The sequence below is a fragment of the Rhincodon typus genome, chromosome 23 (genome assembly GCF_021869965.1).
Source record: "Rhincodon typus isolate 14 chromosome 23, sRhiTyp1.1, whole genome shotgun sequence".
Classification (NCBI taxonomy): Eukaryota; Metazoa; Chordata; class Chondrichthyes; order Orectolobiformes; family Rhincodontidae; genus Rhincodon; species Rhincodon typus.
Window position 1 is genome coordinate 4,253,616 of NC_063354.1, and position 13,892 is coordinate 4,267,507.

At 41.3% G+C, this 13,892-nt stretch overlaps 1 protein-coding gene and 1 long non-coding RNA gene across 3 annotated transcripts in view; one reads left to right on the forward strand and one right to left on the reverse strand.

The window, feature by feature from the left end:
* Positions 1–775: 775 nt before the first annotated feature.
* The window catches only part of LOC109929496 (testis-expressed protein 2), a 136,436-nt gene continuing 123,319 nt past the window's right edge, over positions 776–13,892 (reverse strand). Inside the window, exons 9-11 of the mRNA XM_048610819.1 lie at positions 6,055–6,264; positions 5,594–5,714; positions 776–3,393 (exon numbers count right to left, since the gene is read on the reverse strand). Of these exons, the coding sequence (XP_048466776.1) occupies positions 3,268–3,393; positions 5,594–5,714; positions 6,055–6,264 (457 nt within the window). The 3' untranslated portion in view covers positions 776–3,267. The remainder of the gene's footprint in view (positions 3,394–5,593; positions 5,715–6,054; positions 6,265–13,892) is intronic.
* LOC125485853 overlaps positions 2,418–13,892 on the forward strand; it is a 53,185-nt gene continuing 41,710 nt past the window's right edge. The window contains exons 1-3 of one of the 2 annotated variants that reach the window (XR_007264562.1): positions 2,418–2,520; positions 2,618–2,760; positions 5,514–5,571. This is a non-coding gene — a long non-coding RNA (uncharacterized LOC125485853). Of the gene's footprint in view, positions 2,521–2,617; positions 2,761–5,513; positions 5,572–13,892 lie in introns of those variants that run through there. The other variant, XR_007264561.1, reaches the window with a different exon arrangement.

The following is a 13,892-nucleotide window of genomic DNA, read 5'->3' on the forward strand; positions in this document are numbered from 1 at the left end:
AGCTTCAGGGGGCTAGAGACTGTTGCACATCTCCTGCTGGAATGTGCCTTAGCAAAGGAAGTCTGGAGAGAAATGCAGCGAATTTTGTCCGGAAGTTCATCCAGAGCAGTTCCGTGATGCAGGACTCTGTGCTCTAACTGGCAGGCACACCGAGACAAACATCGATTGTGCCTAGAGGACCATCAACTCAGTCAAATATGTTCTTTAGTCTGCCCAAAACCTGCTGGTGTTCCAGAGCAAGGAGTTGACCTCAACCGAGCATTGCAGACTGGCACATTCTCAGGTCCAGGACTACATGCTGAGGGACACACTCAAACTCTGGGCAGCTGCTGCCAAGGCACAGTGGGGGAAAAACTAAATGGGTTTTCTTCATCTATAATTATCCTGAGTATCTTGCGTCATCATGTTCTAAATAATTCTAGCAACTGCAAAAATGTACTTTAGTAGGCAATGCCTCTGCTTCAAAACAACTTATTTGATTTTTCTCTTTTTGATCTGTTAAGTTTCTTTTTCCTACTTCCCAGAACAACTGGACAATGCTCATTCCTCAAGCTCACAGAGGGTTGAATGAGAGGGTAATCAATACCCATTAAACTATGCAATCATCAGGCAATGAAAATATTGCAGCACCTGGAATAACCAAACCATCCCATTTGGCAGATCATAATAATACATATCCAGAATGGAATAAGTTCCTGTAGTAATGGCATTTCTTTAGGCTCCCATGTGTAATTAGATTGGTTACAAATGCCACAAAAATAACAAACCACACAGGTTACTAGACTGAAGAATTTATTAAATAAAACATAGCAAGCCAGTCCTTCACAATGTTAATTTGATTATGTGAAGTACAATATGACAATTTATAAGAATCTTCATTTAATTCTGATTATGTATAGTGCATTTAGTCCATGGACTCATAATTTGTTATTGCACACTTATTCAGGTCACACAAATGGCCCGACTACAACAAGACATGCAAATTTTTTTTTTGGCAGGCAAATATTGCCCACAAAAGGTGACTAGAAGAAAGCAAGAATGTGGATTAAGACTGGAATGCAGTCAATTTGTGTTGTGGCTATTGCATCCTTAGTATTAAATTGAAACAAAATACAATGTCGTACCTACAGGGCTAGATTAAAACAAATACATATAAAATTAAAAATACAACTTTATACACATCTTAAAATATATTACTTAGCTTTAATTAACATTCTGCAAATGGTCAACTTTCTCAAAGAAACTTCATCTTGAACGACGATTTGTCAAATCCTTCACATTGTACAGACTTCAATTATCTATTTGTAATTCAAGTCATGAATGGCAATTTATACAATTTGAACATCTGTAGGGAAAATTATGGCTCAAGAAATACATGGATAAAACATACAGTACAGCCAAGACAAATTATAATAACCATGGGCACAGTGGCACTGAAGCACAAGTAACATTAAACTTTCTGGACCTTATGTAGAAATGTTGCATATAAAACAAAGGCTCGGGATGAACACAATTTCCCCACTATAGGGAAACTAAGCAAAATCTGGTTTTAAAATAAAACTGGCATTTTGAGTTAGTTTACATGACAGATTGCCTTCTGCAGCATTTTTATAGCTTCCCCTTCGTTCATTCAGATAAACACCACCAGGATTCCTCACCACAATTTTAAAAGTTTTTCCAGCAATTTTAAAACATTGTTAATGCTTTTAATGACAACCCATAAAAGTTTTAAGAGAATTTGAAAGGAGATGGCCTTCTCCATTAGAGACAGCAAGACCCTTCCTTCATTTGCTCATATTCTGCAAACACATTCTTTCTTACACTACCACTTTTAAGAATAAACAGTAGATCCATTGTGATTGGTTATAGCTGTGATTGGCCAACTGCTAAATATGACCAGCTTCCAGTGACAAAAATATTTTACAAGCACTAACAATCCTATAAAAGTGTTTGTGATTTTCTCTTTCTTTAAATTAATTTCACAAAAATTTGAATAAATGATCTGATATTATTTATGCTGATCCAGAAAAATTCTGGATCAATTTACATTTAGGTGGGACTTGTCAATGTTGAGGTGATTCTACCATGCACTAGAATGATGAAGAAGGAGGAAAAAAAACCTTACCAGAACGAAGTAACTAGCTTTTAAATATACCCATGTATTATTATTTAGAGCACTCTTAACTATCAGCTGAGGATTAAATTTGTGATATCATTACCAGTTTACAGAAACTTCGTCTGCAGTGGACTTCAGTACTTCTCTGCACACTATAACATGTTAAGGAACTGCAATACTTTATATAAACCATAAATGTAAAACTTGAAAATATATAATTTTATATTATTTATCACAGTGGTTGTCACATAGTCCTATCATTTCTCTCTCCTGTGCAGACTTACCACACAAAAGTGGATAATTTCAGGAGCTGGTTGTCTACTGTTTGATTACATGAACTAATAAAGAGAGATGTCAGTTGAAAAAAAGAATGTGCAGTTGAATTGCTCCTGAACTGGGCAAAGGTGATGCATCAATTTATAATGTGAAAATAATGCTCAGTAAAAAAAAAAATGTATAAAGTAAAGTAATGTACTGTATAATTTATAAATTACCATCCAGGTCTGAAGGGGACAATATTGATCTTGCTTGCAGACGCAAATTTGCCAGACTTATGTGCAGACTGTCCGCAGAATCCATTTGTCAATAAAAAGTGGATGCAGTTGCAAATACACTTCATGATGAATCGCCACAAAGCAATGAGTGTAAGTATTCCAAGAGTAACTTACAAAAAATTAGCAATCATTGACCAGCTCTGTCATTTTAGTGATGTGTTATACTGTACCCAAAAGGCAATCATGCATCAATTCTGCACTTTCATGGAGGCTGTCTCAGGCAACTATACAAGGACATGTATCTGGAAATCATTTCTTAGGGTTATGAGAACCTGTCTAAACTGAAGCATTTCAGGACAAACAAATCATTTATAAATACAATTACATATAGTCTCTCTCTCTCTCTTGATATATATATATCTCTCTGGGCTTTTATTTTCTTGGAATGGCCAATATGATAAATCGTTGGAACAATATTAGCCGTTAACAATGCACAGAAAGAGAAACGTACACTCAGCGAACTGCACATACTGAGTACAACAAACTGCAAGTTTTCCGGGAAAGGATAGTGGCACGAATGATCCAAAAGACAGATGATATAGCTGAAAGCACATGAACAGCGGCTTCATAATACTGTAAACATAAAACTTTCATACATCACAGTCGCTCAGCAACTTCTGTTGGTGTCTCCCTTGAAGGCCACACTGTGGATGAACGTGGATCCATGGCTGAATGCATGATTGGAACATACACATCATCCATATTTGGCATAACAAAAATTTTCTGCAATATTTTTGATAAGAAATGTAATGATTAAATTTTGGCCTATTTCTTTGACAAGTCCAGTAGTTAGTTTTAGTATTCTATTAAAACGCCAATGTCCATCACATGCATATTTTTAAAAGATATTCAATATCACCTTACTGAGAAATGTTTGCATTCTGAATCAAGTTTACTACCATCAAAAATAAAATGTTTATGATATAAATTGTTATTGTTAGAAGCTTAAAACTGATAACTTGTCAGAACATTAGAAACAATAGATTTCTAAGTAACTTTTAAAACTTCTAGCCATTCTGTTACAACTTATGCTGAGTGAATGCCACCAAATCTTGTCAAAAATAACCAGTGAGGAGCAGAAGTTCACCCGTTAGATTTAGTACAGCTCTCCAAAATAAAAACTATACTTTTGAATAGGAATCTGTAGCATTTCATCCAAATTACAAAATACTCTAGTGCACACACACATGCCATATTTCACCATTAACGGAAGAAAATATTCAATAGCATAAAGATGCACATCTAAGAATACTTTCCTTGTAAAAATATTTCTTTGTGCAGTTAAGAAAGATAAACTGCTACCAATCCCCATCATTGGTGAGGAGAAATGTGATACTTTTTCTGTTTTATTTTGATCGGCAGGCTAGTGGAAAAGTGCTATACTGCAGTTGAGAGTCAGAATACAGCCGTGACATGTGGCAAAAGCAACGTGTTTCCAGTGAAACTAGCGACTTTTGTTGTCACCAATAGTTGATAAGGATTGGACCCAAGTCTAGTTTAATAAACATAATTTGATTGCTGGACATTGTCATTACAATCTGATTATTAATAGGATTTGTTTTCTTGTTGCAGTTCTTTTTCAAAGAATAACACAAAACAGCTTTTATTTCATTTCCATGAGGAGGGGAGGAAATTGGAAAACAGTTCAATGAAAATAAAATTAAAATGGCATTACTAATGAAAACATTTTACAAGTCCCTAAGAAATTAAATTTTCTTTGTTCCCATGATTACCTTCAGTGCCTTGCTTAAGAGGCTATTGTTACTGTCTGAGCCTCAGGTAACACATTTTAAAAACAATTTGAGTTATTTACTGAAAGATGATCCTATTTATGAATAAAAATTGACATACATCTCTTATGTACATTTGTTACAACAACATTACACTTTAGGAAAGAAGTTAGAGTCTATGAGTGGATGCAGAAGGGATTTACCAGAATAGCTCAGTGATGACACAATTTAGCTACAAAGTTCAGCGATAGTAAGAACTGCAGATGCTGGAGTCAGAGATAAAGTGTGGAGCTGGAGGAATACAGCAGGCCAGGCAGCATCAGAGGAGCAGGAAAGTTGATGTTTTGGGTTGGGATCCTTCTTCAGACCACTTCTTCAAGGTGGGCATCCTTGGAAGAGACTTTGCAGTGGGGTTATAACTCACTCAGAGATAGCAAGAACTGCAGATGCTGGAGTCAGAGATAATAAAGTGTGGAGCTGCAGGAACACAGCAGGTCAGGCAGCATCAGAGGAGCAGGAAAGTTGACGTTTCGGGTCGGGACCTTTCTTCAGACAACTTCAAGGTGGGCAAGCATTATAACCCCACTGCAAAGCCTTTTCCAAGAATACCACCTTGAAGAAGTTGTTTGAAGACGGGTCCCATCCGGAAACGTCAACTTTCCTGCTTCTCTGATGCTGCCTGGCCTGCTGTGTTTCTCCAATTCTACACTTTGTTATCAGCTACAAAGCTGTTCTCCATGGAGTAAAGAGCAATTTGAGGGGAGATTTGATTGAAGTGTACACGATAATGACAGTGTTTGGGTAAAGTAGCCAAAGAAAATCTGTTCCCACGAGTTGACAGGACAGGGACCAAGGGAAATAGATATATTATTTGGGCAAGAGATGCCAAGGGGTGCAGAATATGAGGAAGAGCTTTTTGTTTTAAAGATGTGAGTGATAATGACTTGGAAGTTGCTGCCTTTGAAGTCGGTGGATGGATACTTGAAGGAAATACATTTGTAGGCTACAGAGATAAGAGCGGGGGATTGAAACCAACTGACTGGCTCTGAAGTGCTGGCATGGACTCAGTGAAACAAACAGCCTCATTTGCTGTCATTTTTAATTCCATAACAGGGGAGAATACAGAATAGAAAATGAACAGTCAGAAACATGGATTGACAGCAAAATTCAGGTAAGCTCAATTAATTTCTTACCTGGAACTCTTGTTCCAGTTTCTTTTCAATCCAGTCAGTTACATGTGCAATAGTAACTTCACGCTCACCCAATTTGGGACGAGCTTTTAACTCTAAGTGTGGTGGCGTACGGAAACCATACCTTTGAACAAGAATGATAGATCACATTAGTCAACTTAAAAGGCTTTTAAGCAAAATAACAAACCCGCTAATGCTTCAAGGAGAAACTTAAAGTCCAGAGAAGATCAAAAAGCAATGGGACACAACCATAGAACTGAGAAATTTAAAACTTCCGGTGTTACCAGGTGCTAACCACCAGCCTATGTTTTATTACAAATTTAGGTATCCTATCACTTTAAAATTGCATAAAATATATCACTCCTGAGTTAATGTAGTACTGGATGGCTGCTCATAAAATTGCTGTTAATACTTCACAGAACCAGGGGGCAATTCCAGTAAAATTTGTAACTGCTTGCCCTTACCATATTCTGTCAGTAGGTGGTGATGGAATGTTCACAGCCAATGTTCCTTTGCACTCCTGAACCTCTACTGTTAACAGTAACGGTGTATTTGAAACCTCTTCAATTTTCTTCTTAATAAATTCTGTTTCTGTGGCTTTCTGGAAATACTTTGACTTTGTAATTTTATCCACAAGTCTCATTATCTTGCTTGGTCGATGTCCTCCCATATATCTGCACATGTGGGAAATAGTTAATATTTGTCACTGAATATTCCAAACATTTACATTTTGTTTAATTCCACAGTATCAGACATTTGAGCAAATGGTTTCCCCATGCATTGAATATTCATATCAACTTCAAAATATTTTTGAAATTCATTCTCCATCACGGATTACAGATGCTGCTGGCTTATAGAGTATAAAAAGCAAAGTACATCAAGGGTGGGGATTGTGTTTCTTGCAAAATGTTGATGCTCATATATTCTTAAATCATGAATAACCTCAAGATGTACACTGATATATCCTTAATGGCTGCTGTAAAGCTATCAAAATAGAATTAAATCTATATCTTGCATCTCCATCACAAATAAATGCAAAATTTGTTGATTGTGTGGACTGAAAACAGCAAACAACCCTGGCAGTATCATTGTTGGAAGCAGATAATTATAGTAATTGGTTAATTGGTAATTACAGACATCTTTATTGAGAGGAAAAATGGTGCTATGATCCATGTTAGAATGAATCGTATTACAGGAAAGAATGTAACTTAAACATCTTAGAGTCCTAGAGTCCCAGAGTCCCTACAGTGTAGAAACAGGCCATTTGGCCCAACAAGTCCACACTGCCCCTCCGAAGAGCATCCCCCCCAGACCCATCTCCTACCCCTGCATTTCCCAGTCTAACCTAAACATCCCTGGTCACTATAAGCAATCCAGCTACCCTGCACATCTTTGGACTGTGGGAGGAAACCCGCACAGACATGGGGAGAACGTGCAAACTCCACACAGACGGTGGAATCAAACCCGGGTCCCTGGTGCTGTGAGGCAGCAGTGCTAATCACTAAGCCACCATGCTGCCCATACAGCACCGAAACAGACTCTTCAGTCCATCTTGCCCAAGCCGCCAAGAAATCCTAAATTAATGTAGTCCCATTTGCCAGCATTTGGACCATATCCTTCTGAACCCCTCCTATTTATGTACACGTCCAGATGCCTTTTGGTATAGGAGTTGAGACATCTTTTTGCAGCTGTACAAGATGTTGGTAAGACCATATTTGCAATACTGCGTGCAGTTCTGGTTATCCTACTATAGGAAAGATATTATTAAACCAGAAAGAGTGCAGAAAAGATTTACTAGGATGCTACCTAGACTGGATGCTTTGAGGTATAAGGAGAGGCTGGATAGGCTGGGACTTTTTCTTTCCCTGGAGTACAAGAGACTGAGGGGTGACCTTAATGGAATCTACAAAATCATGAGAGGCATAGATAAGTTGGATACGCCAACAGCTTTCCCCATGTTAGGGGAGTCTGAAACTAGTGGCCATAGTTTAAGATGAGAGGGTAGAGATACAAAAGGGTCCAAAGGGGCAATTTTTTCACCCAGATAGTGGTGAGTGTCTGGAATCGGCTGCCAGAGGTGGTGGTGGAAGCGAGCACAATTTTGTCATTTAAGAAACATTTGGACAGGTACATTGATGGGATGAAGGAATATGGACCAAACGCAGGCAAATGGCACTAAATTACTTGTGAAAACTGGGCAGTATGTTGAGCCAAAGGCCTGTTTGCATGCCATAAAACTCTGTGTCTCTAAATGTTGTAATTGTACCAGCCTAGTTTAGGATTTGCCTGCCCTGTGAAAAAGACCTTGGCCATTCAACCTATCCACGTCCCTCACGACTTTATAAATCCCAAAAATTCACTTCTCAGCCTCTGACGGTCCAGAGAAAATAGCCCCACCCTATTCAGCCTCTCACTACAGCTCAAACCCTCCAATCCTGGCAACATCCTTGTAAATCTCTTCGGCACCCTTTCAAGTTTAACAACATCTGGGAGACCAGAATTGAATGCAGCATTCCAAAAGTGGCCTAATCAATGTCCTGTATAGCTGCAAAATATGACCTCCTAACTGCTTTACTCAATGCACTGACCAATACCATCTTAAACAATGGGACAACATTGGTTAATCACCAGTCCTCTGGAAACTCACCTGTGGCCAAAGAGGATAAAAAGATGTCTGTCAATGCTCCAGCAATTTGTTCCCTTGCCTCCCTCAATATTCTGGGACAGATCCCATCAGGACCCAGGGACTTATCTACCTTAATACTTTCTAAGACATACAACACCTCTTCCTTTTTAATAGCAACTTGGCTTAGAAATTTGTCACTCCCTTCCCGAAGATCATTCTCCACCAATGCGTCCTCTTTGATGAATACCAACACAAAGTATTCATTTAGGACCTTACCTATCTCTTTTAGCTCCACATAGAGATTCCCTCCTTTGTCCTTAAGTGGGCAAACTCCTTCCCCGGCTACTCTCTCGCTTTTTATATATGTATTAAAAAGCCTTGGGATTCTCCTTAATCCTGTTTGCTAAGACTTTTTATGATCCCCTTTAGCCCTTCTAATTCGTTGTTTAAGTTCTATCTTACTTTCCTTATATACTTCAAGGGCTTGTCAGTGCCCACCCTCCTAGACATTACATATGCTTCCTTTTTCTTCTTGACAAAAGTCATAACATCCCTGGCCATCCAAGGTTCTGTAATTTACCATACCTATCCGTCATTCTAACAGAAACGTGCCACTCCTGAACTCTTAACAATTGCTATTTGAAATACTTCCACATGTCCAATGTGGATTTGATTGATTTATTTATTGTCACGTGTACCAAAATACAGTGAAAAAGCTTTGTTTACAAGTGGTACAGGCAGGTCACAGCAAGCAAAGGATGTACAGATCAAAAAGACCTAGAGGCATACAGGTTACATTATTTCAAGCTAGAGTCCATTCATCAGTCTAATAACAGCCAGAAAGAAGCTGTTCCTGAACCTGCTTGTGCATGGGTTCAGGATTCTGCATCTTCTGCTTGACAGAAGAGGTTGTAAGAGGTCATTACCAGGGTGCGTTGGGTCTTTGATGATGTTGGCTGCCTTTCCGCAGCAGCAAGCTGTATAAATGGAGTCCATGGATGGAAGGTTGACTTCTGTGATGGTCTGGGCTGTGCACACCACCTTCTGTAGTTTCTTACGGTCCTGGGCAGAGTAGTTGCCATACCAGGCCATTATGCACCCGGACGTATGCTTTCAATGGTGCATCTGTAGAAGTTGGTGAGGGACCTTATAGACATGCTGAATTTCCTAACTTCTCCCCTCTGGTGATTCAAAATGCCCTCCAACGCATCTCTTGTGTTTCTCACACCTCTGCCCTCACATCACTTTCCCCCCCAACAAAAACAAAAATAAAGACAGAATCCCCCTTGTCTTCACATATCACCCCACCAAACTCCGCACCCAACGTACCATTCTCCACCACTTCCGCCACCTACAATCCGACCCCACAACCAAAGATATATTTCCCTCCTCACCCTTATCTGTCTTTCATAGGGACCACTCTCTCTGTAACTCTCTCATCCACTCCACACTAACCCCATCACCCCCGGCACCTTTCCCTGCAACCGCAGGAAGTGCTACACCTGCCCCTACACCTCGCCCCTCACCTCCATTCAAGGCAAAAAACAAACCTTTGACATCAGACATGAGTTCACCTGCACATCCGTCAACTTGGTCAACTGCATCCGCCGCACCCGATGTGGCCTCCTTTACATCAGTAAGGCCAAACGGAGACTCGGAGACCATTTTGTACAGCATCTGTGCTCCATATGCGACAAACACCACCTTCTAGTCGCAAAACATTTTAACTCCCCATCCCACTCCCACTCCCACTCCCTGGGTGACGTGTCCATCCTGGGCCGCCTCCAGTGTCACAATGACGTCACCTGCAAACTGGAGAAACAGCATCTCACTTTTTGCCTCGGGAGACTACGGCCCAATGGCCTAAAAGTGAATTTTACCAGTTTCCCAATCTCCCCACCCCCGACCAACCCTCCCTCTCATCCCTGCCTCCTTGACCTGACACAACCTGTCCATCTTCTCTCCCACCTATCCACTCCACCCACCTCACTGACCAATCCCCACCACTGACTACATGCACCCACCTATCATCCCACCTACCTTCCACAGCCCCACCCCTCCGCTCTCTATTTCTGAGCTCCCTTTCCTTCCGCCCACACCCCCACCTTTCTGAAGATGGGTCCTGACCTGAAACGTCAGCTTTCCCGTTCCTCTGATGCTGCTTGTCCTGCTGCTTTCCTCCAGGTCCACACTTTGTTATCTTTTCAGCCAGGTGTTTGGCACTGGTAATAATCCCGAGATAACAACTTTGAGGTCCTAAATTTCAACTAGTCCTCTATATAGTCCTCTATATTCTGCTTTTAGGACTTCATCTCTTTTTATTAAAACTTATGTCATTAGTACCAATGTGTACCATGACAACTGCCTGTTCACCCTCCCCCTCCAGAATGTCCTGCAAACACTCGGAGACATCCAGGACCCAGCACCAGGCAGGCAACACACCATCCTGGACTCATTTGCGGCCACAGAAACACCCATCTCTTCTCCTTACGATTGAATCCCCTACAACTATAGAATTTCTATGCCTATTTCTCCCTCTGCAGCACAGCCAACCACGGTGCCATGAATTGGGCTGCTGCTGTTATCCCCTGAGAGGCCATTCCCCTCAAAAGTATCCAAAACGGTATATCTGTTTTGCAGGGAAATAGCCACAGGAGATTCCTGCACTGCCTGGTGGTCACTCATTCCTTTCCTGCCTGTGGGGTCTGTATCTACAATGTGACCACCCCTCTATATGTCCATTCCATGATATTCTCAGCCTCGAAGTCTCCAGTGTCCCCAGATGCCGCTCCAACTCCGAAACTCGGGTTTCCAGGATCTGCAGCTGGAGCTACTTCTTGCATACACATAGGTCCCGGGCACTGGAAACGTGCCCGGCTTTCCACATCGAGCAAGAGGAGCAAAATACAATTTGGAGCTCTCCTGCCATGTCCTACCCCCTTACCTTAATTAATCCTTACAATGTCAAATACTTTTAATACTGAATTGAAGCTTCTGATGCTCTCTGCTCTGATAACAATTTCTCAAAGTGTACCTGCTAATCACCAACAGTTTCTAGAAGCTGTTTAGGCTCATGCTCCTTTCCCTACTGGAACTCTCACTGCCGACCTTCATCTCACGATGTTCTTGGTTAGAGGAAGAAGGAAGGTTGAAAACACTACAGCTTAAACGTTCTTTAACGGCAGGTTCTTCCACGATACCTTTAATACCCACAGTGACTGTGAAGTCTGCTCTCAGAATGTAAACAAGTGATGTCTCAGCACCCTCTGATTGGATGGTCTTCCTCCTGCTTATCACCAGCGATGTTCTTCCACTATATCCTTCACAACTCTGCTGACTGCGAAATCCGCTCCCAAAACACAAACCGGAAATCCAGGAAATAACACACCTGTGAGCCTTACATCGGTATTAGGGAAATTATTGGAGAAGATTCTCAGGGATAGGATCTACACGTATTTAGAAGCAAATGGACTTATTAGCGATAGACAGCATGGTTTTGTGTGGGAGAGGTCATGAAGATGTAACTAGTAGAGTTGACAATGGGGAGCCAGTCGATGTGGTATATTTGGAAGTTCAGAAAGAGTTTGACAATCATCCGAAGGAAGAGATTACTGTGCGGGATTAAACCACGTGGGATTGTGGGAATTATATGGAGATGAATAGAAAACTGGTTGGCAGAGAGGAAACAAAGAGTTGGAATTAATGGGTCCTTTTCAAATTGGCAGGCAGTAACTAATGGGGTGCCACAGGGATCAGTGCTGGGACCCCAGCTATTCGCAATATATTAATGACTTCGTTGAGGGAACAAAATGTAACATCTCAAAGTTTGCAGATGGTACCAAGTAGGGTGGAAGGGTGAATTGTGACGCGAATAGAGAGATCCTTCATCATGACCTGAACAGGTTGGGTGAGCGGGCAAATCAATGGCAGATGCAGTATATTTGGATAAATGTGAAGTTATTCACTCCTGAAGCAAAAAACAAGGCGGCAGATTATTACCTGAATGATGATAAATTGGGAGAAGGGAGTATGCAGTGGGACCTGGGTGTCCTTGTGCACCAGTTGCTGAAGGTAAGCATGCAGGTGCAACAGGTGGTAAAGAAGGCAAATGGTATTTTGGCCTTCGTTGACAGAGGTTGAGTACAGGAGCAGGGATGTGTTGTTGCAGTTATACAGAGCCTTGTTGAGGCCACACCTCCAATGTTATGTACAGTTTTGATCTCCTTTTCTGAGGAAGGATGCTCTTGCTCTCGTGAGAGTACAGCGAAGGTTTACCAGGCTGATTCTGGGGTTGGTGGGACTGGCGCATGAGGAGAGATTGACTAGATTAGAATTGTTTTCTTTGGAGTTCAGACGAATGAGGGGGGATCTCATAGACACTTATAAAATTCTAACAGGACTAGACAGGGTAGATGCAGGGAGGATGTTCCTGATAGTGGGTGTGTCCAGAACCAGGGGGTCACAGTCTGAGAATTCGAGGTAGACCATTTAGGAAGGAGATGAGGAGATAAGGAAATATTTCTTCATCCAAAGAATGGTAAGCCTGTGGAATTCATTACCACAGGAAGTAGTTGAAGCCAAAACATTAAACGTATTCAAGAGGTGGCTAGATATAGCACTTGGGGCTAATGGGATCAAAGGTTATGGAGAGAAAACAGGATTAGGCTATTGAGTTGGATCATCAGCCATGATCGCGATGAATGGCGGAGCAGGTTCGAAAGGCTGAATGGCGTCCTCCTGCTCCTATTGTCTATGTTTCTATGTACCTCACTAACTTGATTGAGTTTTTTAAGTGTCGAAGATGATTGATGAGGGAAAAGTGGTTAATGTTGTTTACATGGACTTCGGTAAAGCCTTCAACAGGATTCATCATGGCAGTTTGGTTCAAAAGGTGAAGTCACATGCTATCAGGGGTGAGCTGGCAAGATGGATACAGAACTGGCTTAGTCATTGGTGACAGAGGGTGGCAGTGGAAGGATGCTTCTCGGAGTGGAGGGTTGTGACTAGTGGTGTTTCACAGGGATCAGTGCTGGGACCTCTGCTGTTCGTGGTCTACATAAATGATTTGGAGGAAAACGTAGCTGGTCTAATTAGTAAGTTTGTGGACGATACAAAGATTGTTGGAGTTGCAGAGAGTGAGGAAGATTGTCAGAGAGTACAGTAGGATACAGATCAGTTGGAGGCATAGACAGAAAAATGGCAGATGGTGTTTAATCTGGACAAATGTGAGGAGATGCATTTTGGAAGATCAAGTACAGGTGGAAATTATACAGTGAATGGCAGAACCCTTAGGAGTATTGATATGCAAATGGATCTGGGTGTGTGCAGGTCCAAAGATCATTGAAAGTGGCAGCGCAGGTAGATAAGGCCGTAAGAAAGGCCTGTGGCATGGTTGCCTCCACTGGAAGAGGCATTGACTATAAGGATAGACAAGTTATGTTGCAGCTTTATAGGACTTTATTTAGGCCACACTTGGAATATTGTGTACAGTTCTGGTCACCACACTACTAGAAAGATGTGGATGCTTTGGAGAGGGTACAGAAAAGGTTTACCAGGATATTGCCTGGTATGGGAGATTTTAGCGATGAAGAAGGGTCGGATAAACAGTGTTTGTTTGCATTGGAACGCAGGAGGTTGAGGGGGTGACCTGATAGAAGTTTCTACGATTGTGAATGG